This window comes from Ciconia boyciana, chromosome 24 (assembly GCF_034638445.1).
Source record: "Ciconia boyciana chromosome 24, ASM3463844v1, whole genome shotgun sequence".
Lineage (NCBI taxonomy): Eukaryota > Metazoa > Chordata > Aves > Ciconiiformes > Ciconiidae > Ciconia > Ciconia boyciana.
Window position 1 is genome coordinate 2,463,660 of NC_132957.1, and position 27,061 is coordinate 2,490,720.

The 27,061-nt window shown below is 50.5% G+C and overlaps 1 protein-coding gene across 50 annotated transcripts in view; it reads right to left on the reverse strand.

The window, feature by feature from the left end:
- Positions 1-246: 246 nt before the first annotated feature.
- Positions 247-27,061, reverse strand: part of LOC140643538 (4-galactosyl-N-acetylglucosaminide 3-alpha-L-fucosyltransferase FUT6-like) — a 66,719-nt gene continuing 39,904 nt past the window's right edge. For 19 of the 50 annotated variants that reach the window (XM_072845451.1, XM_072845438.1, XM_072845442.1 and 16 more), the window contains 11 exons: positions 21,785-25,858; positions 21,471-21,680; positions 20,848-21,141; positions 19,904-20,053; positions 14,009-14,245; positions 11,301-11,728; positions 11,019-11,179; positions 7,386-8,442; positions 5,879-6,082; positions 5,578-5,743; positions 247-4,252 (listed from right to left, as the gene is read on the reverse strand). In XM_072845451.1, the coding sequence (XP_072701552.1) occupies positions 5,713-5,743; positions 5,879-6,082; positions 7,386-8,442; positions 11,019-11,179; positions 11,301-11,308 (1,461 nt within the window). In that variant the 5' untranslated portion in view covers positions 11,309-11,728; positions 14,009-14,245; positions 19,904-20,053; ... (1 more) ...; positions 21,471-21,680; positions 21,785-25,858 and the 3' untranslated portion in view covers positions 247-4,252; positions 5,578-5,712. Of the gene's footprint in view, positions 4,327-4,358; positions 5,492-5,577; positions 5,744-5,878; positions 6,083-6,743; positions 8,443-11,018; positions 11,214-11,300; positions 11,804-14,008; positions 14,246-19,903; positions 20,057-20,847; positions 21,142-21,470; positions 21,681-21,784; positions 25,859-27,061 lie in introns of those variants that run through there. The other 31 variants (XM_072845452.1, XM_072845444.1, XM_072845457.1 and 28 more) reach the window with 31 other exon arrangements.

Consider the following 27,061-nt stretch of genomic DNA (forward strand, 5'->3'; position numbering starts at 1 on the left):
AGTTAACACACGTTATCTCCAGTTAACACGCACCACCCCCCATATAACAGACATTAACCCCACTGAACACACGTTACCCCCAATTAACACATACTACCCCGTCTTAAGACACACTACCCCCATTTTAACACACATTGTGGCATTTACCGTGCAGAGCATGTGTCCCTGATGCAGGGAAATGCCTGCATCCATCTCCTTTGAAAGCACTAACCCCCACCCCAGTCTGTCCAGAAAATTTATTTTTTTTTTTTTCCCCCACTGAAAAATAGGCTGAAGCTATCTAGTGCCCGTGGTGAGAGTGGGTACAAGGTCCTGCATGTGTTTGCAAACCACCCCATCTCGAGCAAAGCCAGCGAGCCGCCCCGCTGCTCTGCCAGGCTTGGCACCGGACAGCAGGGAACAACTAGGGGGAAAAAAAAAAGAAGCTAAAATGCTTTTGAACCACAAAGGTTTATAGTGTTTTTTTGGGAATGGAAAAAAAGGTCTGTTTATATTCCCCCCTCATGCCACCCAGAGGCCTGACAGCCATGGACGGCTCGTGGCCGAGTCAAACATTCACGCTCGAAGCTCCACTTTGTAAATATTTTATGAAGCATCTTTTGAGACTCATAAATCTTCGCGTGTGTGCACGCATGCATGTGTGTACATGTGCGCACGCATGCGCTCCAGAAACTAAGAAAAGCGGTGATCCTGCTGCCAGCCTGTCCAAAAAAAGAACAAAACAAAACAAACAAAAAAAAAAAAGGACAAAGTGAAGTTTTAATGACCAAATTGGAGAGGGCTGCTTGGAAAATCTGACTCCTCCAAGACTGCAAAAAAAAATAGAAAGAAAACAACAGTTGCAGGCAACAGCGTGAAGCCAGGATGTGCTGCTGGGCTGGGGCCGGGGATGATTTTGGGTGCAATTTCTTGGGGATGAGGTGCACGTTGCCAACTTTCATGGTGTAAGTGGGAGATTTTCACTGGCTGGTGCTTGCTTTAAAGCCCCAGCTTAAAAATCCCAGCTCTCAAATGACGTTCTGTATTCATTTGTTCATTTTTAAATGGAAAAAGTAACAGGCGGGAACTGGGATGCTGAGAGTGCTCAACCCCACCGCTCAGTTTGAGCTTCTCAAAATTACCTCCCAGTAAGAAAAGCCATGGGAAAATAAACCCAGCCCGACTTCAAACTGGAAAACACGAAATAAAAGTGAAGACAAGAGTGTGGAGTTTGCAAGTCTTATAAAAAAAAACCAAAACAAAACAAAAAACACCAAACCCATATACATGGTGATTTCTCTCCCAATCTCTCTGGTAGTGCTACCAAAAATGTGAAGCCCGGGAACAACAATATTCATTGCTTCAGCTGCTGCTGGGGTTTTGCCACAAGGGAAGGGGGGAGCTCGGTGGTGCTGGACAGCCGCGGAGAAAACAGTCTTAATAGTTTCATGTTCCCCCTCCCAGCCTCACCGGACAAAACGAGGAGCAGGTTTCCAAAGCACGGGGGGTATCCGCCTGTAGGCTCAGGAAAGCTGGAAATAATTGAGTTTACAGGGTGGCTCAGGCACCTTCACACACCCAGAAGGACAAACCCAGAGACGATGGAACCCTGGAGCTTGTAAGGCTCCAGCTGCTGTTTTCAGGATTTTGGTGTATCTGAGCCTTTTCTCTTCCCTTCCCCAAATGCAAAGCTCTGCTGAGCCGGGCTTGGTGAGGACTTGTCTTTCTCCCAAGCTCTGCCTCTCCTCTTGGCTCCCCTCAGCCAAGTGTCTCTGCAGAGCAGAAGTCAGACACTGCTCCAAAAACACCATTTTCAACATTATCATCTCCCTGGTTTCCCATGAGGAGCAGCCTCTTTCTCACCTCTTGGGGAAACACCCCATAAAGCTTCCCCTTCTCTGTTTTTTGGACCATCTCTGCCCCAAAGTGTCAGCTGGGAACACTTCAGCCTCCTACCACCTTTGGGTAAAAAGACGAGAGGTTTGGGGGAAAATGGGGTGTTTTCACATCTCTGTGAGGGACTGAAGCAGCCCCTCACACTGGTATCTCCAACTGGGTGTGGAGGGGAAACCCACTTCGGCAAAGAGGCTGCAAACCCCAGCACCGGTGTTTCGGGAAAAGCTGGACTGTGACTTCCCAGCACGGTCTCCCAGCCGCGGGCCCCCGTGGCGCAGCCATCCAGATGTTTCCCTCAATGAAGTCCCCCCTTACAGAGTTTCCCAAGTGTGGTGTCAGCTTTCCCATCCCCTAACGAAATCAGCCTGTGTGTGGCTCCACGTCGCCCACAGGCATCCCTTCCCCAGGCCATGGCAGCGCTTAGAGGAGGGGAAGGTTTAATGCAATGTTTTTGTCCTGCCAACCCCACGTCCCCTCCTCAAGGACCATGGCTTAAGCCTGGCTGAGTGCAAGCTCCTAACACCCCATGGTCTGCCCAGTCCTGAATGCTTCAACGGAACTAAAATTCATATTTTGGTCACCCTCTCGAAGGCTGCAGCACAATTTGGGGGATGAGGGTGAGGTCAACATTCATAAATCTGCCCCCTTGTATATTTATTTTGCCTTTGCTCCTGCAGCCTCGAAGGCTGGTCAGCCTCAGGGTCAGCAAGACCCCTGCTGCTCTCCCCAAGGCTCACCCAGGTCTCCAAATAGCCCTTGGACCCAGGAAAGGGATGAGGCTGACGAGCCTGGCTGGCCTCGACCTGCCAAAATAACCCCAGGCTCAAGCATAAAAGGAGAGAGCCAATAACCATGGTGCTGCCATTCCCCAGTTAAGAGTCCAAAAACCTACGGGACCCGTCTCTTTTTAATAGGTGTTAAATGACTCCAGCTCTTGGAAGCAAAGGGAATGGGGCTTGGGAGGCTGGCAAGAGAAAAGTGGGGATTTCTTGCAGCTGTTTTGCCGAGCGGGCGCTCCCAAAATGCTCTCCAGCCATGGCTGGAGAGGCTGCAGCAGCAGGAGGCATCGGCAGGGTTGGATAAATTGTTTGACTTTCCCCATAGTTGGAAAAGGGGTTTCCCTCAAGGGAAATTTCCCAGAAGCCCAAAATTGGGAGAATTGGCCCTCTCTGCATGCAAGATGTCTACTAAATGTACATGTCAAGCCCTGTCCCCGTGGTCCCCCATGCCAAGGAGCCCACGGCTCTTCCGGGTGCTCTTCTGCCATTCAACATCCCTCTCCATCTGTGTCCCAGCCCTCTGCGTCACAGCACACGGCCACCTCGAGGCTGGCCACCGCTCTAAGGTGTGTGTCGCCTGCCATCAGCCATGGAAATTGTTCTGCTTTGCAGAAATACTCCTCCTTCTGCTTGAGAGAAAACCCTCCATAGCCTGGGGCTTCGCTTCAGCATTTCCATTGGGGAGCTTTTCAAGTTTGGAAAGGCATTTCTTTCCACTTAAAAACTACCTTGAGTTTCAATCTGGCTCTTCCCCACCCCTCAGCACATGATTTACATGTTTCAGGTTGACCTCAACTGAAAATTTCCAAATTTAATCTTTTGTTGTGCTCCCCTGACAAACCCCTAGCATTTGCTTTGAGTTCAGTCCCTCCCTTTCCCCTCTTCCCTGCAGCCGGCTCCCTTTTCAGCCCTATGCCAGAGGGGCTTTCCCCATCCAGCCTCTTCCCAGCACAATGGTGCAAAAACATTGGCATTTCCTTGTTCCTGGAGTGCGTCGTCACCAAAGTGTGGCACTCCCAGAAAATGCCACCAGTGCTGGCTCTGACGGGGTCCATCTGCATGGCAAGGCATCTCAGCCTGGGGTGGCTGGGCAGGCTTTGACCGTGCTTCGTGCCTTCCTTGGAGAGGCTTTGGAGAAGCTTCTTTTTCCCCCAGTTTTTTTGCAACTTGGGGATGGCCTAGACCAACGGGTGAGGGAATGTTTTTCCACTGAAAGGTTCTTAGTGAAGTTTTCTTCTGGGAATTTGTCCTGTTGCTCTTTGAACTGGTGCAAACCTGTAATTTCAGCTGCTCACGGTGCAGTGTTGTCTCCTCGCCCTGAGTTGTCTCCTGCGTTCTTCCAGCATTGTCTCCTGCAAACCAACCTGAGCGAAAGCCTAAAGCAACCTGCTTCATACTGCTGATCTGGGTGGGCTCCCCGAACCTCTGCTACTGCCTAACGATTCATGCTGGATCGCTTGCAGACTGAGGCAGCTGGAAGGAAGTTTAACCCACAGCCATTCAGTCTGGGCAGAAGGGAAGGGACGTAGAGCAGCAAGGGCTCTGGCTGTGCCCGGCCACATCTCCTTCCTCGCTTGGCTGTGGCAGCAGTGTTGCTCCTGGACGAGAAAAGGTTCAGTCATTTCTGGAGTCACTTCTCTCTCCCTTTTGATAACTGATCTAGTGCCTTCCTCTGAAACAAGAGATTTTATTTCTTACCTTTGAAGTTGAAATGAGGTTGAAGTTAAGAGCATGAGGGACCTGAATTGCACTGTACATGTATATACATTATACATGCTCTAGGACTCAAAAAGGCATGCATAAGAGCCAAATTAAACCTTTTTCATGACATGGCTGTGTTGTAATTTGCCACTCAAACTGCTTTGATAACATGCTGTTGATAGTATTTGCGTGTTGCTAGTGCATTTATTAAGGAGAATTTCAGAGAGCCCAGGGTGTGTTTCCTTCCAGAGGACCATGGGCAGTCTTGAGCCCAACTCAAATGACAGGGTCAGGGGCTATACAAAAACAGGTCTTGAGGGGGATGGATTGAAGCTCCTGTTCATGAGCATTTGCTTCCCCAGTGTGAGCCTGCAGGTCGCTCAAAGGAATGAGATCCAAGCTGCCTGTTTAATAAGATGTCTATTTAATGCACAGGGTGATCTCAATAAACATCATCACCAAGTCTACAGCGGGGCCAAAACTGGGCTCCCTGCCGATGCACGGCCACTTGCTCTGCACATGGTAAATGCCACCTTGTATACTTGACAACCCTGTTGGCCAGCGGAGCTGCATATTTGCAGTCACCCACTGCTGCAAGAGGCATCTAAACCCCCTGGAGACAGCAGCCCTGCCCTGACACACCCTGCATTGCCACCCCCCAGGAACTCCCCTTCCCTGCAGCACGTCCCTTCAAAACAAGCAAAAGAAAAATATTTCAGGTGAACTGAACGTGTTCATGGGGCTTTACACTGTGGCTTCTTCCTGGGAAGGCTTTTTATGACATTGGCTAAAGCCAAGAGCAAGCTCCTCCTGACTGTGATCACACACGCAGCATGGGTCATCTCTAACAGCTCCTGGAAATTTGCAATTGGTTTTTCAGGAAGAGATTTTTCAGGAAGGTTTTTCAATTCAGGTTTTTCAGGATGGAACACCCCTTCCAAGCAGCTGGACTTTGTGCCCCCACATGTGGTGCTCCATCGCTGCTCAGTTTAATCAACCACTCTGTTTTGTAATGGGATTTGCTGGCAATGCCAGCAAAACGCAGCTCTGGAGGCCAGTGCTCAAAGCTGAAGTCTTCCCAATGGAAGTCTCGAGGTGGAAGGATTTAGCCCAGGGACAGACGTCATTTTCCAAATCTAGCAAGAGCAGTGAAACGAGTGACCATCCATCCCAACTCCCCGGTGCCACCCATTGATGGGAAGAGACTGTTCATAGAGCTCACCTGCAGAATATTATTTCTCCCTTATCCACATCCATATCAGCTTGATCAGTAGTATTAAATTTCTCCAGCTGCTCTGAACTGAACTGGCTCTAAAGATGGGAAGAGCTCCAGGGTCAGTTGATGAGATCCCAGGCGCTACATGCTAAAGGAGGAGAGATGTGTGTGTCTGCAGGAAGACAAGGCAAAGGCAGAAGCATGGGCAATTATCTGGCAATAAAAAATGCTGCCTCACAAATTTATTGCTCTTCTTTGAAGCAGCTAGCAAGCACATGGCTAAGGAAGACATGGCACATTTTTCTACCTTTTTCCAAAGGGGTTCCAAATTCCAAAGGGTTTCACTAAGGTCCACCAGCAAGGGCTCTTCAAGAAACTAAGCAGCCTCAGGAAGGTCTCATCTAGACAGGTACTGTTAGGTGGACAGGAAAAAGATGGGAGGGATAAAGGTTCACATTTCAGAGGGAAGGATTTGTTCTTAGGCTTGTGCTGATCAATGTATTCAACCAATCTGCAAAGCAGAGAAAAAACAAAGGTGGCAAAGGTTGCTAATGAAAATAAGGGACTCGCAAAGACAAGGTCTTGCTGATGGTCCTTCTACAGAATGACTGGGAGGAAATGCAGAGGGAATTCTTTGGAAATGTTTGCTAAATGCTGCTGATGGAGAAAACAATTGCATCTCTGTATGCATTGCTGGACTCTCAGCTGATTTTCCTCATGGAAATGTCCTGGGGTCAGGACAGACCTTTGAAAAGCTCAGCTCAGGGATCAGTAGCAGTCACAAAAACAGAGTGTCAGAGGTATCGGCAGGGAGCCTGGAAGGGCACAGCTGTGTCCACCGACTCCATGCAATGGGGTTCCCCAACCTGAAAAGGAAACAATTTCCAGTGATATGACCTGAACAGCAGCAGGAAGCTCAATAAAGGCCAATTATTCACTGTTTTTAAAGCACGTGTCCTAGAGGCATCAGCGGATGCCAGAAGTTGCAATGTTCGAGGCACAGAGGAGGAGATAGCTCACCATGTGTTGGTCCTGAGCGTCTCCTTGCCACAGGGTGCTGCAGGCACTAAAACTTAATGGTTCTTTCAAGAGGCATCCTTGGCACCCCACACCTTACCTGCACCAGTCTGCTGCTGTCAGACCCCTCCTCAAACTCACACTGTCTTGCTAACCTGTCCAAAAACCAGCCTTGTAAAACAAATTGAGTTGTTTTCTGCCTGTGTAGCATCCTGATGCAGCACCCCAGAGGCAGTCAGGGAGAGCCTGAGGCAGAGCAAGGGCAGGACTGGGGCTGCAGGGCTGGGAGAGAGGAGCATGGCCGTTTCCTCATGCAGCAACAGGCAGCCTCGTGGTATGGCTGCTCCTTCAAGCCACAGCTTTGCACAGTACAAAGTCCTCGAAACAGGTTTATGATAGGTATTGCTATTTCACCTTCCCCTCTTGGCCACTTGCTTCGGCTCTCCAACCTGTGGAGCTGATCCAGAATTGTTCACAGAGACTGAAGGTTACTTCTCCAAAGACCAAGCTGCAGCCAGCATAACAAGTTGTTCAGGTAACGAATAGATGAGCAAAAACACCGATGTACTACTCTATCTGACAGCCTATTCTCCAGTAAGACAAAGACATACAAACACCTAATTGCTTCCTTGTCCTTGTTCACTTCAAAGCTCCTCTTGTTCCTCCATTTCCATCAAGTTCAATCATCCCGTGAAATTGCAACCCGCCAGCAAGGACAAAAAGATTGCAGTGCAGCAGAGAGCTGAGCAAACAGCAGTTACACGAACCACTCAGACAGATCGGGCACAACCCGGTACCTGGCCTCCGTCGTCTGCAAGAAGTGACAAGCTCGGCAGACATGCAGGGCCCAGCCGGCCCCCACCACGGGTTTCAACCACTTGCGCCACTGGAAGTAGCGCTGGTATCTCTCAGCATCCTCGCTCAGCTCCCACAGGTACCGCGCCAGGTCCCCAGCACTGGCAAAGTCATCGACGTGAATGAAGGAGTCAGGGGGCAAGAAGCGCTCGTAGTTCTCTCGAGGAGGCCCCAGCACGACAGGGACGGTGCCAGAGGACAAGGCGTTCCTCCAGAGCTTCTCGGTGATGTAGTCTTCATGCCGCGAGTTCTCAAAAGCCAGGTAGAAGTTGTACTGGGACACAGTGGGAAGGAGCTTGTCCAAGGGCAGGGGCAAGTGATGTCGCCCATAAACATCCACAGCAATGTGTTTCTTCAGCTCCTGGTAGTACTTTACCCGGTAGGAGCCTGCTCTCCAGTTGCTGACTACCCAGGCCACCAGCTTGGTCTTGGGTGGGATGCTGAGGGGCTGGGGCTGGCCAAGGAGCTGTAGCTCCCCGTAAGGGGTGAAGATGTCCGAGTCTCTCCGGTAAGACATGGTCAGGTTGAAGAGATTGTCCATGGCGCCTAAGTTTGGAGAGTGACTTGGGGACTCCAGGTTGAACCAGATCCAGCGCTGGGAAGGGAGTCTGGGGAGCTGGGCCAGCCCCTCCGTGTCCCTGCAGACATCTCTGTGATGCATAATCACAGCATCAGCCTTGTGGGACCAGCTGCGGTTGACAGTGAAATGGCAGTCCGAGGTGCTGTAGAGCTCTGAGCAGTTTATGAAGTTAAAGTGGTGCCCAAAGGGCCACTTCCACAGCAGGATGGTCAGCCTGTGTTCGCCCTTTGGTGGGGTACTCGTGTTTCCAGCATGGGCTATTTGTGCAGAGGGATTGGAATCATAATGCTCTGGCTCAGAAGTCTTGAACTGACGAAGAGAAACAAAGAGGCAGGAGCTGAAGATGAAGCTGAAGAGCAGGAAGGTGAGGAGTTTCTTGCAGGAGATCTTCTTCCCTTCCATGAGCTCCATGAATGGATCTGCAAACACCACAGACAGGACAACGAGTGATGGGTGCACACTGACCCCAGCAGGGAGGTGGCTCTGGGTACACAGTTTGGCAGGGAGGTACGCACAGGGGCTCAGGGGACAGCGTGAAGACCTGAAGGACATTTACCTCCAGCCGCCTCTTTGCAGAAACAACGGTCTCTGGAGTGCCATACACAAGGCGCTTACACACACACTCACCCACAGGCCACAGACGCCCTTCCACAGACCCCGGGCTTCCCTCCATCACCACCCCCGGCCTTTCCTCGTCAGCCCCTTCTCCCCTCCCGTCATTTCCCAGAAGAGCCGCGAGCAGCCTGTCGCGGGTTCCTCAGGACGCTCAGTCATGGGGAGACCTGTGACCTTGGGGACCCGAGAAGGGGCAGAAGCACCACAGGCACCGCTGAGAGACGCGCGAGGGAGCGACAGGTGCCACGCCCACCAGCTTCGGCCAGAAATCCCGCCCCCTTCCAGCAGCCTTAGGCCCCTCACGCCCCCTCTGCCGGTCATGTGCTCTGCTGTGATTGGCTGGCAGGACCGGCCACGCCTTGCGGTTTACCCTGAAGTACATCTGAGCGGGAAGGCCTTCCCTCTGCCGCCATGGGGCTGCTATTTTGTTTTGGCCACCATTTTAGAACAGGGTGCCGCCATTGTATGGCAGAGACCTGCCTGCTTTTTTAAACATCATACTGCTCTGTGATTGGCTGACAGCCACTTCTTGACACCGTCATTCCCACGTGTTCTCAGGCAGCCCTGTGATTGGCGGGCAGGACTAGCTACCAGTGTAGCCTGAAGCACATCAGAAGAGGACCGCCATGTCCTCCCCCATGGGAGACTGCCACTTTTGACAGCATCATTCCCCCACTTGTTCTCAGGCAGCCCTATGATTGGCTGCCCCCTTCCTTTGGACCAAGAAGCAGCCCTGTGATTGGCTGCCTGCTTCCTTTGGACCAGGAAATGCTCATATATAAAAATATATACATTTATATACTATATAGAGAGAGTATAAATAGTATATATACTATATATACTATATATATAGTATAATATATAGTATACTATATATAGTATATAAATGTATATTTTGTACTTCTATACGATATATAGAAGTATACATAAAGGAGTGTACAAATATGTATAATTGTTTATTTATTAGGTATAGATACACTGTTTTATATATTCTTCTATATATGTATAGCTGTGTATATATATATTTTTATATATATATACACATTTATGAAGCTACAGAGATTAAAAACATATAGCCCTAAAAATGTAGATATAAAATGGCCAGGCTGGGGTCCCCCATTTTACCATGTCTGGGGTGGGCAGAAACTTCACGAGGGCGGAGGGGTACCAAAAGGGTGGGGGGCATGGAGAAGTGGGAACATGCCCAAGGGCTACAGAGCCCTCTAAGGAAGCCACCAAGGGGCCCCCTGCACAAATCCCGTCACATGCAAAGATGAGCCCCCGCAACCGAGCCCAGCCCAGCAGGATGACAGGAGCACTGGGGCAGACTTTGGGCTTTGCACGTGGCTGCAAGACACGGGCAACACTGCCTGCGAACGTGGGAAACCAGAACAATGCCAACTTCAGAAGAACATGTGTGTGGGCACAATAAGGAAAAGACCTGAAGGGGATCCCCCAAAAGATGACATGAACCAGAAGAACAGGCCAATGGGCCCGTGAACCACAAACTGGATTTTGAGGTCAGTGTCACACAGAGATGGCGGGTGGGGAAGCTCCCTTTCCCTGTGGCTGTGGGGCATCTGACAGCTAACTGTAAACATTCTGGTGTGCAGGCTGGTGCTATATATGTTTCCTTGTCTTTCAGGTGATGACCTTATTGAACATTTCAAAACAGATTATCTGTACTAACTAATGGCCTTTGTTTAACTGTGTGTTTTCCTTCAGTGTCCTGTGAACAGTAGCCACAGCCTTCTCAGCACAGCTAGCACCTGTATGACCACAACCCCCCAACTTCTGACAGTCTCCGTCCACCAGCGCTTTATCACCAGCATCCTGCTGGCTTCTCCTCTGTACCAGATAATAGTCATGGTCTTTCAGCTCTGCAACACCCCATTGCTTTTACTGATCCACTTGCTGTGGTTTCTAAGAGCACAGGGCTGCTGTCTGTGCCGCAAAGCCCACGTCTTGCTGCTTTTGCAGTCATCAGGACTGTCCACCAGGACAGTCTTGACTGCATGCTTGGTCTCTGCCTCTTATTTGCAACATTGACCTAAGGACAAGGAAATCCATATAGCACCAACCTGCACTCCACCATGGTCTTACGGGTAGCTGTAAGATCCCTCACAACAATAGGATTTCCAGCAGAAGCTGGTGGGTGCAGCACCTGTCTCCTCCTATCTTGTATATCAGCGGTACTTATACTACTGACAGAAACAATATGAAAATACAGAGGGAAGCAATGCCTCCCTGCAATCAGAGGTGAAAACAGATGTCCGCAGACCCCCTCCTTCCTGTATCCGGTGTATGCCTCTCTCTCGCAGCCCGAGTCAGGTTCCTCCTCCAATAGCTATTGAAAAAAGAAAGGACTATTGCAACTCACCTCCAGGCTTGGTCCTGGTGAGAAAGTGCGCCGTGAAGGTGAGCACTGAAGTGGATAACACAATCAGGAAAAGAGGAGAAGAAAGGAGAGCACAGACGCAGGGAGAGATCGGCGGCGTGTTCCAGATGTTCCTCTGTGTCTTGATCTGTGCGTGCCAGTCGCTACCACCAGAACCATGTCACCAAATAATAAAAGCTGTAATAAAGCCAGGACAGATTCCTCTGACAAATTAAGGAACAGTCAAATAAAGCAGCCCAGACATTGTTTGTGGTTAAAGCATACCTTACCATTGAAAGCACCTCTGCACATGCACTAGTCTGCTTCCTTTGCCAGTCTCAATCCACAGGATTTGCTTGTGATACGCTTCCTTCTCCACCTTGTGTCGTAGGAGGACAGCTCTGTGCAGGAAGGACGGGCAAAGCTGGCATGGACTGGAGGTGTAGGCATCAGGTCTGCAAGTCTCCCTGCCAGCTAATGGGCTTCATGGCACAGCTGCCTCCATCCCCACAGCAGGCCACATCTCCTTGTCAGCTTTCCAGGATCTTGAGCTAAAGTGCATCTTGGGACTGGTGACTTCAGCAATCACCATGAGCTTCAGAGTAGACAAGTGCTTGAGCACGACTGTCTGGGGGATCCCTCCTGTGTCCAGCACCGCAGACCATGCTTTGGAGCGTCTCCAGCCCAGGTGAATAGGCATTGTACATCACGGTCTGTGGACATGGAGAGGTTGTTTGTTTGCTATGGCCAGATTGAACTGATCTTTCATCGAGATTGGCTGCACTTGGCTGGGATATAAAAAAGCCATTATGTGTTATTATCAGGCTTAAATATATTCAGCTGCAAATATGGATTGTTGGTCTGGAATTAAATTCACAGAAGGAGTTTTAAGGCATGTTTGGGGTGTTTTGGGTGGGCAAGGGGATTGTAAGTGGGCAATACAGGGTGGAAGATTTTACATTTCCAGGAGTTCTACCAGCAGGTGTGTGTTTCCTGGGACAGAGTTGGAGGTCACCTGAAGTGTATCCAGGTGCCTCCTGCAGACTTGGGAACACTCCAGCACAGGTGAGAGCAAAAAATATACCATGGCATGAGGGATGGGGGCCATAACTCATGGTTTGCTCACCCCAGGGTGACCCAGGCAGCCTGAGGTCTCATGGCTCCTCACCTGGGCCTGAGAAGGTACCAGCCGTTCAACTGCTCTGCCTAGAAATTCCACCCTTCAGAAACTGTAACTTCTTGCCCTTTCCCCATGGCACAGGCTACACCTATACTAGTAACTTAAACAATAAGAGCACACAGGCTCTGGATTTAATTCACCTAGAGGCTGAAATTGGGAATGGTCCATGGCCCAGCTTTGGCATGATCCAGCTAGTACTACGCCAAATGTGACCCAGGTGCAATTTGAGAGTTACCAGGGCAAGCAACCATTCCCTACAGGTAGCCTGCATGTGGCCATGCCTTGGTGGCAAAAGGATTTCTCTAACATGAACATGGCCCAGGCACATTGGTTAGCCTCAGGAGAACAGACTTGTCCTACAAGGGTAGATGCAGTCGTGAAGTTCAGGTGTTAGCTGGCTTTCTTGCTGAGTGTCCATGAGCTCTGCAGCCAGCAGCACAAATGAAGACCCTGCATGCCCAGATGTCCCCAGATGCAATTTTACTCAAGGCTGTAGAAGAGAAAGAAGATTTGAGTTTCCCAGCACCATGGGAAGCCCTGAGTTGAAGGATCCTGTAGCACCAGTTCAGAGGCTTCAGGCAGGTGGAAGATTCAAGACTTTTGTACCCCTGAAAACCAGGACCATAAGGAACTTAAGCTGAGCAGGGGTACTTAAGGTAAACGAAACAAATGAGCAAGTGTAGGGAAGCCATGAAAAACAGTCACAAAAGCTGTGGATTGAGAATTGTTGCAAGTGGCACACATAATGTGAGGTGACAGATCACTTAGTCCAGAAGGTGATGTGAGATTGTAGCACAGACAGAACAAAGAGGCAGTTCAGGTAATAGACTTGGCACAACCAAACGCGGTTGACATGAAGACTTATTGTTATATGATGAATAGTCTCAGTAATCTCTACATCTGAAGACAAACAATGCTGTGTTTTGGAGAAGCTTCCTGGTTACTGTGCTTGCTGACCCAGCAAGCGACGGCAGAGCTTCGGATGCTGAGCTCTCGCCCAGGTGAGCACAGGAAAATGCAAGGGCTGAACTCCCTGTGCCAACAGGGCAAACGTTGCTCACCCAGGGATGCTAGCAAGTGAACAGCTAAGACCATTTACCTTCAAAGAGGTCACCAAACGCAGTTGGTCCACAATGGATAATCCACAACGAAGGATTTGCAAACACACTGGATTTGTCTACATTACTAAATAAGTGAGCCAGAGACTAGTTTTTGTCCCTGAGGCCAAGTGACCCAGCTTGACTCCCATCCCTGCTGCTTCTCAGTCAACTGCAGCCACATCCAGGCTTTTTGCTGGGAATGGTCTCTGCCCTGGGCTATCCTTGGATCATGCCTAGATGCTGTTTGAAAGGCGCTGTTTGACATGGGCTAAAATTGTGCCAAGGTGTGTGCGGTACAGATGACAATGGGACAGTGTTTAGACCTGTGCCCTGGCTCCATTTAGTTTCCTGTTGCATATGTAGCATGTGAGGAAAAGCCACAGCCCAGGGCTACAGCTGAGGGATGAGTGCTTGGAAGCATTTATCTAATCAGACACCTTGTCCCAAGAAAAGACAGACTCCAAGAGGACAGGGCACATGTCTTACAGCCACATCAGCAATATATCTCTGCTAGTATCAAGGCATTTAAAGTTTGTATTAAAATTAGCTGGAAAAAGGTCTCTATGTACTTCCAATTCCTTTGAAAAGCCTCTGCAGAGTCTACAAGGGAACAACACTACATTTCCCTGCTCCAGTCACTTTGAGCAGACTGCAAAGTGTAAGAGCAGGGCAAAGGAGTGGGAGGAATGCAGAATTGCTTTGCAAAGACTCACCAGGGAGCTCTGCCTGGGGCACTCACAGCTGCAGCCCTGCTCATCTCTTGCAGAACATTTTGTTGAGGCTTTCCAGGAACAAAGATATTTTGTGAAATGATCATCAACAGGCAAATACCAGCATGGATCCAGTGGTAGTCCTAAACGTGCAGCTGAGCTTCAGTGGGTAGGATGGGGAGGTCTTGTCCAAACACGATGACTGTTGATGCTCCTCTCCATCACCCTCAGCCTTTTTGCCTGCACAGACATAAAAGACATGTCAATAGGCACTCTCACCCTGCTGAATTTCTCATGTGGGTTTCCAACGTAAGGGAGGAGGATCAGGGAGATGGGATGGGCCCAACCCCAAATGTACAACAGTTCCTAAGATGCTGAGCGTGTTGTTTGTGCCTCACTGTATAACCACATGCCCTGGTTGGCACCCAGCAATGGGTTACTGGTCTTCTAGGCTAGACCCACCTCATGGCCCAGCCCAGTAACAGCAGAGCAGAAAGATGCAGCCACCGAGAACAAATTTAGCAATGCCTGATCCAGAGCCCTTTAACATCAGCAGGGAGACTGGGATGGGAGCGTGAGGTTAGCAGCCAGCCCTGAACACCAGCAATCCCCCAAACCCTGCATCCCCTTAGCTATCTGCCTCCCTGGGTGGGCCAAACCTCATTACCACTGTTTCTCCCCAGACTGCCCCATGATTTTGCTCTATCTATATTATATCACCAGTCCTGTGCATTTGCTGGGACCACAGCTCCTCCTGGAGAGCAACACCACCCTTTGGCATGGGTCTGACTCCTTGGGGGAGCCCAGGCCAGGCAGCCCCACTGCTGCTCCCCATGGGCTCCAGCCTCCAGGATAGTGGCAGGGAGTGGTGCAGGAAGGTTGTGAACTGTTTGTATTTCCAAGAACGCGCTACTTCCTTCTAGAGAAAAAAAAAAACAGTTGCTTGTGCTGCACCCAGAGCTGAACCACGCCAGAGGGATGACAGCACTAATGGCCTTGCTTGCCCAGGCCATGTTCACACACAGCACTGAAAGGCTCCAGCATTCTTCTGGGGAGGAATCAAGTTATTTTTTCCCCATTAGCTTTGGGAATCAGAGATGCTATGTGTCTCCAGCATGCCCAAGTGCATTCAGCAAAAAAAACGTGTTCCCTATGACAATTTATGCTCCCTTCCCTGATTCAGAAGCAGCCCAACACATGGTGTGCTGCTCCCCCCCAGCTGTCCCCATCCTGCCCGTTCCTTGAAATCATCAAGTGTCTTTCCCAGGTCAAGAGCCAAGATCCTACATTTCTCAGCATTTAGTAATCAGCGTGTGATGGCGTCAGGGTAGGATTTAAGCAACTGCAAATAGTAACACCTCCAAAATCCATCTTGGTACAAACAATCCAAATAAATAGACAGACCCAGATACTGAAGCAGAACAAAAGCTACGCGGAAACACAGAAACATTCTTGATGGGGGGGTTGGGGGGATGAGCTGATTTTTAAAAGTGATCATTCCTAGCACACATTCAATCTGAATGCTGCCAACAGGCAGCTTTCTGGTTTAGAAACATTTCTTCCATCTCGCATGAACCCATCCCATGTCAGGCTTGGAGAGAGGAGAGGAAAGAGGGAGCAACCATACTCTTGGCTCTGTGAATTTGCTTTTCTCAGCTTTGCAGAACTAGGTGGTGAGGTCAATTTTCTCCCCTCCCTTGAAGACTTTTCCAGCCTGTGCCTGGATATCCCTGATGGCTTTTGAACTAAGGGACAATCACTGTGAGATTTGTTAGGGCTCATGGACTCCCAACAGCTGCTTCAGCGCCAATGTTCTCCCCAGTCTATGCCCAGCATCTACAAAGTGCCCAGAATCTATACGCTGAATGCTACCATGAATCTGCTGACTGGAGGTCAGCCAACTGCCCGCTGCCAACAGCTTCATTGCTTCCAATGAGTTTCATTACATCTATGCTTCTGTTCCCATTCCCAGCCCAGCCTGGACTCCTAGCATCCTATGAGGATATGGACTTGAAAAAAGGGTACTACGAAGTTATAGCCACAGCTGCACAGCAGCCCAGGAGCAGAGGGTTTCTTTTGCTGAAGATACGTTATGAATAAACCGTCAGCAAATTTGGAATCCCACTGCCTCATTGTTTAGTTTGGTTCTGGTTTGCTTTTTGCCACATTTCCTAAAGAAATGCAGTCTGTGACAGTGCTGCAGTTCGATATTTTGCCTACCCAGCATCCACATACCGGCTGGTCCCCTGTGTCCTATGTGCCTGCCTTCCCAGGGAGTCACCACCTCTCCTCTCATGTGAAAAGTCCTACAGGAATCTCACCACTGCTGTATCTTCACTTCTTCCCTGCCTTTTTTTACATCCAACACAGAGGCTCTCCAAGACGGTTTCCACTGGAGAAAACAAGATTTGACCACCTCTGTGTTCAAAGCTATGCTCAACATCTGGGGAAGGCTCAGGGGAGTTCACAAGACAATGGCTATTTCATAGGTTTATACTTTTTAAGACCAGGAAAGACCACTCCATCCTCCAGCTGGGCCTGGAAGGACATCATCCACACAGGGACCAGCTGGCTAAAACACACCACCCCAGGAGGTATCAAGGTAGATTTGGGACCTTTTGTCTGGCTTTAAAATTTGGCAGGTGAGGATCTAAGCTCCTTTTTTCCTCTCTGAAATCCTTCTGCACCCACTGCTCTCATCCCACAACATTAAGAATGTGCTATAACGCAGCCACGAGTATGGATGGCAAAACAGAGCATGTCAGGGCATTTCAGAGGCAGCTCCAACGCTACCCGTAGCCCTGCCATCGCCCCAAACCTCCACTTCAAAACAGAAGGTAGATAAGATATTGCCTGCTAATGGCTTTCCATATAAATATTAGGACCTTCCCTCTCAACCAGTTTACTCTGTGCACTGACCCCCTCGCTGGGGTCACAGGGAATGGGAAACTGTGGGAGGTCCCCAAGTTTTATAAATGAGAGGGTTTCCCTGCATAGACACGTACCATGAGGCACCCGGGAGCCAAAGACGCTGATTAATGGTACCAAGAATGTCTGTTGTAGGGGAGCAGCGTCGGAGGAGTGCTGGTGAGGGATTACCGAGAGATTTAGCAGTTCAGTGGATTAAGGGTGATTTGTCAGTTGTCTGCTGTGGGTCTCCACAAAAAAAAAATTTAAAAATTTAAAAACGGCCAAGGGCTGAAAATCATTTAGCATGAGAGCAGGAGACAAAAATACAGTCATTCCCTTTGGGTTTGATGATGTTGAGGTTCAAATGTGGGTCCAGGTACCCAATACGGGCTGATGGGTGGATGCACAGTTGGTCTGAGGGGTGGGTGAGACAGAGGTTACCTCCAGCAGCAACTTGCCATCTCCTCCACTGCACCATGTGCAGCTCCCATCGGCTCCCTGAGCCCCTTCACACCCAGTGGCTCAGCTATAGCCACTGTGCAGGCAGGACCCTGGTGTCTCAGGGGCTGCAAAGACAAGTCGCAGCTCCCCACGCGTGAGATAACGACCCAAAACAGAGAAGAGGAAGACTGGGTCTTACCAGACACTGGCCACACCCTCGCAAAGCATCCTTTGGAAAGGCTGAGCTGCACCCCAGAGACAGCCCACTTGCAGCTGATTCCAGGTCTCCTGCTGTATGCTTTGGTTGCCAGAAGAAAGCAGATTTGGGCAGTGACCCCCTGTATGCACAGCATCTATTTTTTTCCAAGAAAAGGCAAAGGGAGGGTCTAGAAGGGGAAAATGTAATAGACAAGTAGCTGGAAAAGTAACTAATAAAATTATAATGAAGACCAAGACCACACTAGCAACACATCTCTGGTTTCAGAGGAAATCTAGATAAACAAAAAAAGGTGCAGCTGAAGGACCACAGCTCTCAGATTGTAAAGAGTAATGCAGGTCACACCGGTCTATAATTTGACTCTTGCAGAGGGGACCATTTTGGAGTTCCCCAAGCATGCTTGACTCAAGTTATTTCCTCAAGCCTTCCCTAAGGATGGGATGGATGTGGAAGAGCCAACGAGGCAGCAAACTGCCCTCCCCAGCTAATGAAAAACAGCACCCCAGCAAGGGTTCGTCAGGAAAGCACAAAGCAAACCCCAATGGAACGGGAGTGATTCAGGGAGCTGGGGCTGGGCAGGCACACTCCCACGCCAGGCCAGCTCCCATCTGCTATATGCAGCCTTGATTGAAACACCATTTCTCTACAGCGTTGACAAGTCCATGGTAAGTCCAGGTAAGCACCATGGGCTCAGCCCCTAAAATGTTGCCCAAAACCAGCAGCAGGATCCACTGGGAGATGCCCTGGGAAGGCTTTGGTAGAGCCAAGGATCAGCCAAGGTGTCTATCCCACTTCCTGAGATCTCATTCGGGGCCAGCCAGAGGGCTCTGTTTCATTTATTTCAAAATGCTTCAGTTTGGGCTGCAGCAAATTGGGCTGTTTTGCTGTTTGTTTTTGCATTGTACTATGCTGTCCTCAAGTTTCTAAACAGAAGTCACTTACAACCCCAAAATGGAAAATGTTCCCCTTGTAAATGGAAAATGCAAACATTTCCATTGTGGCCACACAGTTTTTTTTTTCTCCCCATCCCGCTAAAATCTTTCTGCATTGAGAAAGCCATCTGCAGTGACACTTGGCTGTAAAAAAGGGTTCAAATCAGCCTTTCTAATAACAACTTCCCAAAGCCAAAGCTTTGGGAAGCTGCTCCCAAGGTACTCCAAGGTGCCTGCTCCCAAGATGACCACCTCTTTGCAGGGCCTGAAGGAAACACCCTGCTCATGGTGCCTGTCTCAGGTTTGTGCCAGGGATAGGACAAAATTCAGGACACACACAAGATCTAACAAGCAGCACATTTTCCCAGCATTTGGCCAGTGTTGTTTGGTAGGGATGAATGGCCAAGAGGAAATCTGAAGCTATTTTGGCCATTAAAAATACAGGGCGGCCACCTCACTTATCTGCTTACAGGTTGACCAAACCACCCTGCTTTTCAGTGCTTCATCTCCCACCGTCAGTCTGAACCAAGCTTCCCAGCCCAAGCAGGGCCCCGTTCGCACACTCCCTCCTGAGGACCGTGCTCGGACCTGGCAGCCGTGTGGAAGGAGGCTCAGCTGGTTCCCATCCGCATCCTCCCAGCAGCTGCCCCCAATGAGCTCCAGATGCGGGACTGGGTGTGCAAGGGTGCGAGGCGCTGCGCTAGAGGGAGAAGGCAGAGGCAGCCGAGGCTGCTGCTTTTATCTCCTTCGCTTTGTTTATGAAAAGAGAATTAGCGTGTGGTTGCCAACAATTTACTCTGGCGAGGGCGCTCCTCCAGAAATACTTTTACTGCCATCACAGCAAGCGGACGTGGCTTGCCTTCCATCAGCTTTCTCACCACCAGCCGGGGCTGCTGATACCTGAGACCCAAGAGGGGCCACTCATTGCCGAGGAAGCTGCTGCTTGAGCCCATCCCAGCCTCTCACAGTGGGTCCGCATGGGTGGGTGGCCAAGCAGCCAGGAGCAGTTGCAAGGAGAGCAAAGCCCACTCTCCTCAACCACCTTCCCAGAGGTTTCTCCTCCTCAGGCACAGAGGGTCCAGCTGGCTTTGCCTTTGTGGTACCCCAAAGGCTGTAGCATCCCATGAGTCACATCCCGACTGGGATGCAAAGCCCTGCAATCCTCTGGGCAGGGAAGGTGGCTGTGAAACGAGCATGCTGGGCTGCAGGAGGCTTTTCCCCAAGAACCTGCATCACAGAACTCAAGAAGGCACCACTGTGGCAGCCTTGGGGAAGAGGCATTCAAGATCTAGTATTTTAGCGCAAAACTTCACCCTTCAAGTGCTTTGAACAATACAGAAGGCAGGCGACAAGCAATGCCCTCAGGCTGCAGAGTGTGCCCTTGGACAGGGAGCTCACCTGTGCTGCTGTGCTGCCCATGGACATCATGTTTCTGGAGAGCTCTGCTGGATTTGGGGCAGGATGGGAGTCCAAAAACTGGAAGAAGCTGAAGCCCCATTTCCCAGCAAGATGGAGTTGGTGTGTTTTCTCTCCCAGCACCGCGTAGGCCTGCTGATAGATAATTGGATTAAGAGCGAGCCAGCATCTGCTCAAGGTTATTTATTGCTTTTAAGAAGCGAGCTTTATTTGGAATTATTTTTGTCTTATCTTATTTTTGGTGCCTGTGTTGGGTCTGAGTTATGGAAACGTCCTGGATGCACCAGCATCTCCTCTGCGTGGCGTCAAATGTTTGCCAGGCAAAGGCAGCCCTGTGTTAGTCCTGGGGAGACTTTGGCAGGAGCCTCCCTGCTCTACAGCTGATGCGAGCATCCTCCTGCGCTCCCCGAGCTGGACCACCAAGCTGTTTGCCAACATCACAGTTTATTGCCCTCCCCAGGGAAGGTGGCATGGGGTGAGGTGCCCCATGGGGGATGCTCTGCAGCCCTGCTAGCCAGCCACCGTGCCTCCCTTCCTGTGCCACCAAGGGTTTGCAGGAGGAATTCCTCTAGCTCCACGCACCCATCCTACTCACGTTTCGGATGCTTTTGGCATTCTCCAAAGCAGCTGCCACTGCTTTATGGGCTCTTTTGGGAGCTGCTTTTGTACAGAATAAAAAGAAATCACAGCTGGATTGAGGGCAAATGGCAGGGCAGAGGGCTGTGCACATCACAGCATTTGGCCCCAGCTCCTGCTGTCATTTCCTTTCCACTAGCTTGAAAACCCAGCATTGGTTGGAAGAAGACTGTGAGGATGCCTGCAGACGCCCCAGCACTTCCCACATACCCGTGGGACCATGGCAAGGGGCTAGGAGTGGGTCAGGACTGTGGTTTAGGAAAGCGATTGGTGAGGGGCAATGCCAATACCTGGGCGGGATGATTCTCGTGCCAGAGACCCGGTGGGCAAATCCCAGCTCTCCCATAGCAGTACAGCACCAGTGATGCCCAGATGCTGCTGGAGCTGGAAATAAGAAAAGACTTACCCATGGTCCCCCTCCTCCAGCCAACGCTCAGCTCGCACTACCAGAAAGGCCTTCCAGTCCCATTTCCTCCAAATTTTACCCTCCAGGACCCTCCAGTGTCTGGACCAAAGGCAGGGGCTCAGCAGGACTGGGGCCAGACCGAGGCTGCTCCCAGCCCAGTTGAAAGACATGGTCACATCTGCGAGGTGCAGCCATGCAAAGGGAAGGGGAAGAAAACACAACTGGGACCAGGCAAGGATGAGCAGGGTGGTTTGTGCCCGCAGGGGCTGCTTTGCGGGTGTGCAGGCAGGTGTGCGTTGGCAGCTGTGTTCGAGGCACGTGTGTGTGCATACAAGGTTGGAGACAGGCTGCCCACGCTGGTGCGCACGCATGTGCCGGTTGCACGTGTACATATGCGCTTCCCCAGACCTGACATCTGAAATCCTACCTGTGATACCTGCGGCTCACCCTTCTCCCAGCCCTCCTTCTCCCAGCCCTGCCCTGGCAGCCGCCCAAACCAGCACTGACATGTTTAGGATGTTTTCCTCCTCCATCAGCTCCAACAAGCCATGCTGCCCTGTGGCAGTCCACCTCTGCAGCGAAGCTTCCTTGTCTCATCTCAGCTGCTCTCCCACAGCTCGCATTCAGCTTCTGATGAGCTGGCTTCAGTGGGGTGACCCACAGCTTTGGTTTTGCTGTGCATTTGTTTTCCAGGGGGAAATTCATGAGGTTCTTGACCTGTTTAAAAAAAAAAATAATTTAAAAAAAAAAGAGAGAGAGAGAGAGATTTAATTAAAGTGTCACCTTGCTGCTAGGCCCGTTAGTTAGGGTTTCAACTGTACCTGCACACATGGGTCCAAATTGCCACAAATGGGTGTTCTCTCCAGGGATGAGGCGATACCCAGGTGGTTGTTTCAAACCATCACCCATCCACCAGCTGGGTCAGGCCAGGTTTGCCCTTGCATTCACATGGCCAAGGCGGCAGCAAAGGTTTAACTCTGAGCCAGGGAGGTCTCCAGTGTCCCCCATGATGCTCCACCATGGTCCCTACAGCTGAGGACTCGCCCCAGGTCAACCTCCAGACGTCCCAGCACAACAGGTCCCCACTTATGCAAGCAGCATTGGCCGCACGGATGTTTCTCTCTCCCGGCCTCCCTGCGATTTCTGGAGAAATGAGCAGCCAGGGGACACTGGCCCTGCAAGAGGAGAGCCCAGGCTGGATCTGGGCACTGGACACCTCGACCAGCAGCGGAAACACATGCATGTAATTACCCAGTGCACAGAAACACCCTTTGGGGCCATCCTCTTCACAGAGGCATTTTTCCCTTACTTCATCAATCTAAATATTGAGGATTTTTTTTTTACCCCGATTCAGCTGCAAGCCCTTTTCCACGCTGCTGCTGCGGCACTGCTGGGAATGAGCTGGGCCAGGAGCCCCCCCTTCCCCAGGAGGCCGGGCCAATTTTTTTACTCACTCTTATTCACTATGACTCTGCCAAGAAGGTGCTCAGTATTTTACAAGCCCCACAAGAGTCCGTCTGCCCGGAGATATGATTCAGGACAGCTTCTTGCACGAGCTGGCATAAAACCAAACTTTTCTGATTTAAGCCTATGTGTTTGGAAAGGGATTAAGCAGAAATAAGCAGCTGTTTTGCAGAATAACAATGAGAGCACAGGCTCTGTGGTCTTGCTTGGCTCAACGAGAGCTTCCCAGGGAGATGGGTCCTAAATCACAGCAAGAGGAGCCCATCCCGCCGGAAAGTCCTTCCCCAGCACCAGGGAGGAGGAGGCAGCCGCGGGAGGGGGGCATTGTAATGGCTTTCTTTGGGTTGTTTCAGTTCCCCCTGCTCTGAGTGGATTTTAGTGGAAGTATTTTACCACCCTTTAAAAAAGTGAAACCCAACAGCCACGACTAAAGCATGTTTTTTGTCCTGGGAAGGAGGATCCCCTCTACCTGGCAGGGAGGGCAGAAGGGGTGGGAGAGCGGAGCCAGTTTAGGACACAGCTCTCCGGGATGCCTCGGGAAGGGCCTCCCACTCCAAGCTGGGCTCTCCCTTTGGAAAGGACTGTGCGGTGGCACCCGAGCTCAAAGAAATCCCTGGGGGAGGAGGTGACAGTGGCACCTAGATTTAAAGCAGTTTCGATGCAGTTGTGGCACCTGGCTTTGCAGGGATTAAAGCAAACAAAGAGTAAGTCAGTGCCGAGTGGGTGCTCAGCCACCCAAGAACATCATCAGGGCAAGATGGGCTCCTTCGTGTCAGCTGAGCAAGTGTAACGGCTGTGGGTTTCCGGAGCTCGGAGCGGGGTTATGCTAAACCCCATCGCCCAAACAGGCCAAGGACGTGCACGGTGTTAAATTTAGCAATGTGGTGTTAAACCACGAGGGCTTGCCTGTGCATCTGCGTCTGAGGAGCATCTCCAAAAAGGGTTCCCACAGCTCCAGGAGCTGAATTTATGTTGCCTGCTGAGAGCTGGGGTGCTTTTTGCTTGGGCTATTCCTGCATAAACCAACAGCAGAGCAGCACGAAACTACAAAGAAAAGAAACTGTGGCTGAAAAAGCTGGAAAATGCCACTTACTTCGCACTGAGTGTGAACAGGCGCAAAGACCTGAGCGATAGGAAAGCAGCATCTTTCTTTAAAGAGCTTACTATAATTGATAGTGCCTTGGTCTGCTCTGTATCGCTACTGGGAAAAGCTCATGCCAATGCCAGACCATCACCTCTATGTACATCTGTGGTATTTGAAGGCTGCAGTGAGGCAGAACTGAAAGAATAAAAACTCTTTGGAGGGGAAACTATATTTTCAGATTGTCAGCTGCACTCGCTCAAAATCAGTTAAAACCTCACTCCACATGTGGTGGCATTTTAATGAACTCCCCCTTCCTCCCGGGACCATGCTCTAACCTAATTCACACCAGCAAAGGGTGTTTCTAACTCTGCTCCAGCCAGCTCCCCGGGTGCTCCCGCCTGACGTCAGCGGCAGCAAAGTGAGGTCCCAACACCATCCCAGGACTGATCCTGCACAGTCTGCACTGCCGTTTGCACTCCCAAAATGGGGCCAAGATGCTTCTCCTGCTGGCATCCACCACTGCTGGGTATGCAGACTCGGGCCCTCGAGGAGCCAAGTTTTACTGGGGTATAAAAATGAGGGTAACTTGGAGCACAAGACAGCACACGACGTCTCTCCTTTTCTCCTTCCCCCCGTCCCGTGAAAATGTCAAAGAGTGAATAGTTACACACAGCCCTGTCTCCACAATGTGCTGCTCACAGGGCTGTCGTTTGGGGTTTTTCTCTTCCTCCTTGGGGGATATGGCTATTTTGCAGAATGCGTCACCAGCCCATGGACAAGAATGCTGTTTTACCTCTTAAAAATGCCTTCTGGTTCCATGGCCACATCTCCAGTGAGCATAAAACAGCATCATGTGCTCTGCAGGCTGCAGAAACCTCCATGAGTCACATCAGCAACCAAAGGCTCTCCAGTCCTCCCCCAAAAACCAAAGGACCCTCTGCCATATCCCTCTCACCCTGAATTCATCAGCTGGCTTCTCCGGTAACGCACTCACCCGCATGTCATCAGGAAGGAATTTGTGCTCTGTTTGATAATCGGAGATGAATCAGTACAGCAGCAAAATCCTCAGACCACAAAGCATTTCAGCAGGTCTTTTAAGCCTCCTGCTCTCGTGTGTAGGCTGTCCAAGGACCCGCTCATTCCCGGGCATCCCCGGCCCCACTCATAAATCAAAGCATTCCAGTCCTGGTTTCCTCTACGCGTCCATGAACACTCACAGAGGTTTCTTCTTTAGCAAACTTAATCTGGGCAATTGTTCAAAAATGTTAAAATTACCTGCTCCTTTTATGATATAATGACAGCCTGTGGAGGCATAATTTAGCCCAGACCTGAAGACGTCTGTTTTAAGGTTAAAAAGTCCTCCGAGCTAAACTTTATCCAACAGCAGCCATGAAAAAATCAACTTGCCCGGTGTTAATTTTGCTTCCTCTCATTAAGGAAGCCATGCAGGATCACAGCCGGGGGGTCCAGCTTTGCTTTATCCCAACTTCACATAATCAGTGCAAGGTTTAATCTGTTTCATGGCACCAGATCCCAACAAGAATTTAAAATGATCTGGTTGCTAACCTAACTTGATTCTCATTCCCATCACCTGCCCTGGCCCTCATGAGGACCCTCTGGCTCGAGTCTTGCATGCCAGGAGGCCCTTGTAGCCTGTTCTCAAGGTCCTGGCTCAGCTAAGGGCTTGGAGAACAGGTTAATTCCACCAAAACCCACCTGTCTCTACCATTGGCCACACATCACCACAAGGTCCTTTAAAACCTTAAGTGAAAAGGTCTCTGGGAGGCCAGATCATATCAGTTAAACATTATCTGGGAGGATAAACATATCAGTTAAAAGAACGCATAGCTATGCTACTGAAAGAGAGAAACAGTTCCTGACGATACCCACCTACCCCAGAAATGTGCCCAGGAGCCCCATCCCCACGCAGGTCCAGCTCCTCTGAAATGCAAACCCTGCTTTACCCCTCAGAGCACTCAAATCCACAGTCAGGGCTGGAAATCTTGGCTGGGACTCCCATGGGGAGCCCCTCAAGACCCCCTGGCAGCAACAAGTCCGAAGGGGAGCAGGAACCAGCCCCACGTGCTGGGGCACACCAAGTACTCCAGGGACTGACGTAGGCTTTTGGCTTGTTTAGCCTGCACTTCTCTGCTCAAGTGGCTCTTGGCAGCCCCCAGGGAGCAACATCCTTGTGTGCCATCAACGCACGGTGACATCTGCCATTTCACAACTCCTTCCCATCACGGTATTTCCAGGGAACTCCAGTGCTCCTGCGCAGGGATGTAGCAGGGAGAGAGTCTGAACCAGGACGCTGCTCTGAAACAAATGCAGAGGGAATAACGCTTTCCTACAGGGATAAAAAAGAAAGATCCATTAATCCAGCCTGTAGGGGATAGAGACAGGTATTCCTGTGCTGTTGGTGTGGCTGATGGGTTTTGCATTAACGTCCCCACTTTCTCAGGCTGGCCCCACCACAGCGTGGGATCAGTGCCTGCTCAGAGACCCGGAGGCAAGTGTACCAAAGGGACGTAATGACAACCACAAGGAGCAAACAGCATTTTCCCAATCATCTTGTAACATCCACTCTCAAAATCTCATCCAGGCAGCACATCCTTTTCCAGGCTCATGCTGCCGGTGAGCAGCAAAGGAGGCTCGCAGGGATGCTGGGAACCATTAGCCCCTCTGGTGCCCAGTGTCCTGCATGGCAGTGGCGGAAGGGAACCACTCACCATCTGAGCGGAGCCCTACAGACAATCCCCCAGTCCCCTGAGACATGGGATCCTGGTGCCCCGTTCACTGCCGTCAGCCTGCCCGGTGCAAAATGCCTCAGATCTGCATCCAGCACAGCAGGAAAGCCCTCCGGGAGGATATTTCATGCCGTCTACTGTTTTGGATTAGACCCCAGCTGCCTCCTGAGCTGTTTAAATTTACGGATCTGAGAAGTGAACTTTCCACCCAGACAGGGGCTTGCCTATACGAGGGGCTGAGCAGAGAGCATTGGGTTCAACGCCTCTCCAAAATCAGCCAAGGGCCTATTACAGATCTGATTCCAGCCAGTGTCAATCAGAAAATAACCCTCTAGTTATCAACTGCCTTTCGGTTTACCCTCCTTTGCATCCTGGATGCACAGAAACACTTTGGAAATGTACACTGCCCATGGAAAAATGCCTTGCCATGGTAAACGATCCCAAACCAACATCCATGTACCAGCCTCCCAGGAACTGAGGTGGGGCACCCTTTGCAGTTAGCTCTGCCAGTGATCCAGTTAAGATTTTTCTACCTCCCAGCAGGGAAACCCATCAGGAGTCAGTGTTACAGGCTTGCATGGGAACCTGCAGGTCCTGCACACAAAGCAGCCATAGCATGAGGGCTTTTCAGCACTTAAATATTTTCTACTAGTGAAATGGGACTGAACAAGGATCTTTTCTCCCAGTATATTAATTTTGTTAAGGTTAGGGTTGCTTTCTTTTCCCTTACAGACATTGACTGCAGGAGATGTCAGGCTTGCAGAGAAGAGCTGCTGTTGGCCCCTCTCTGCAGCACCCTCTGG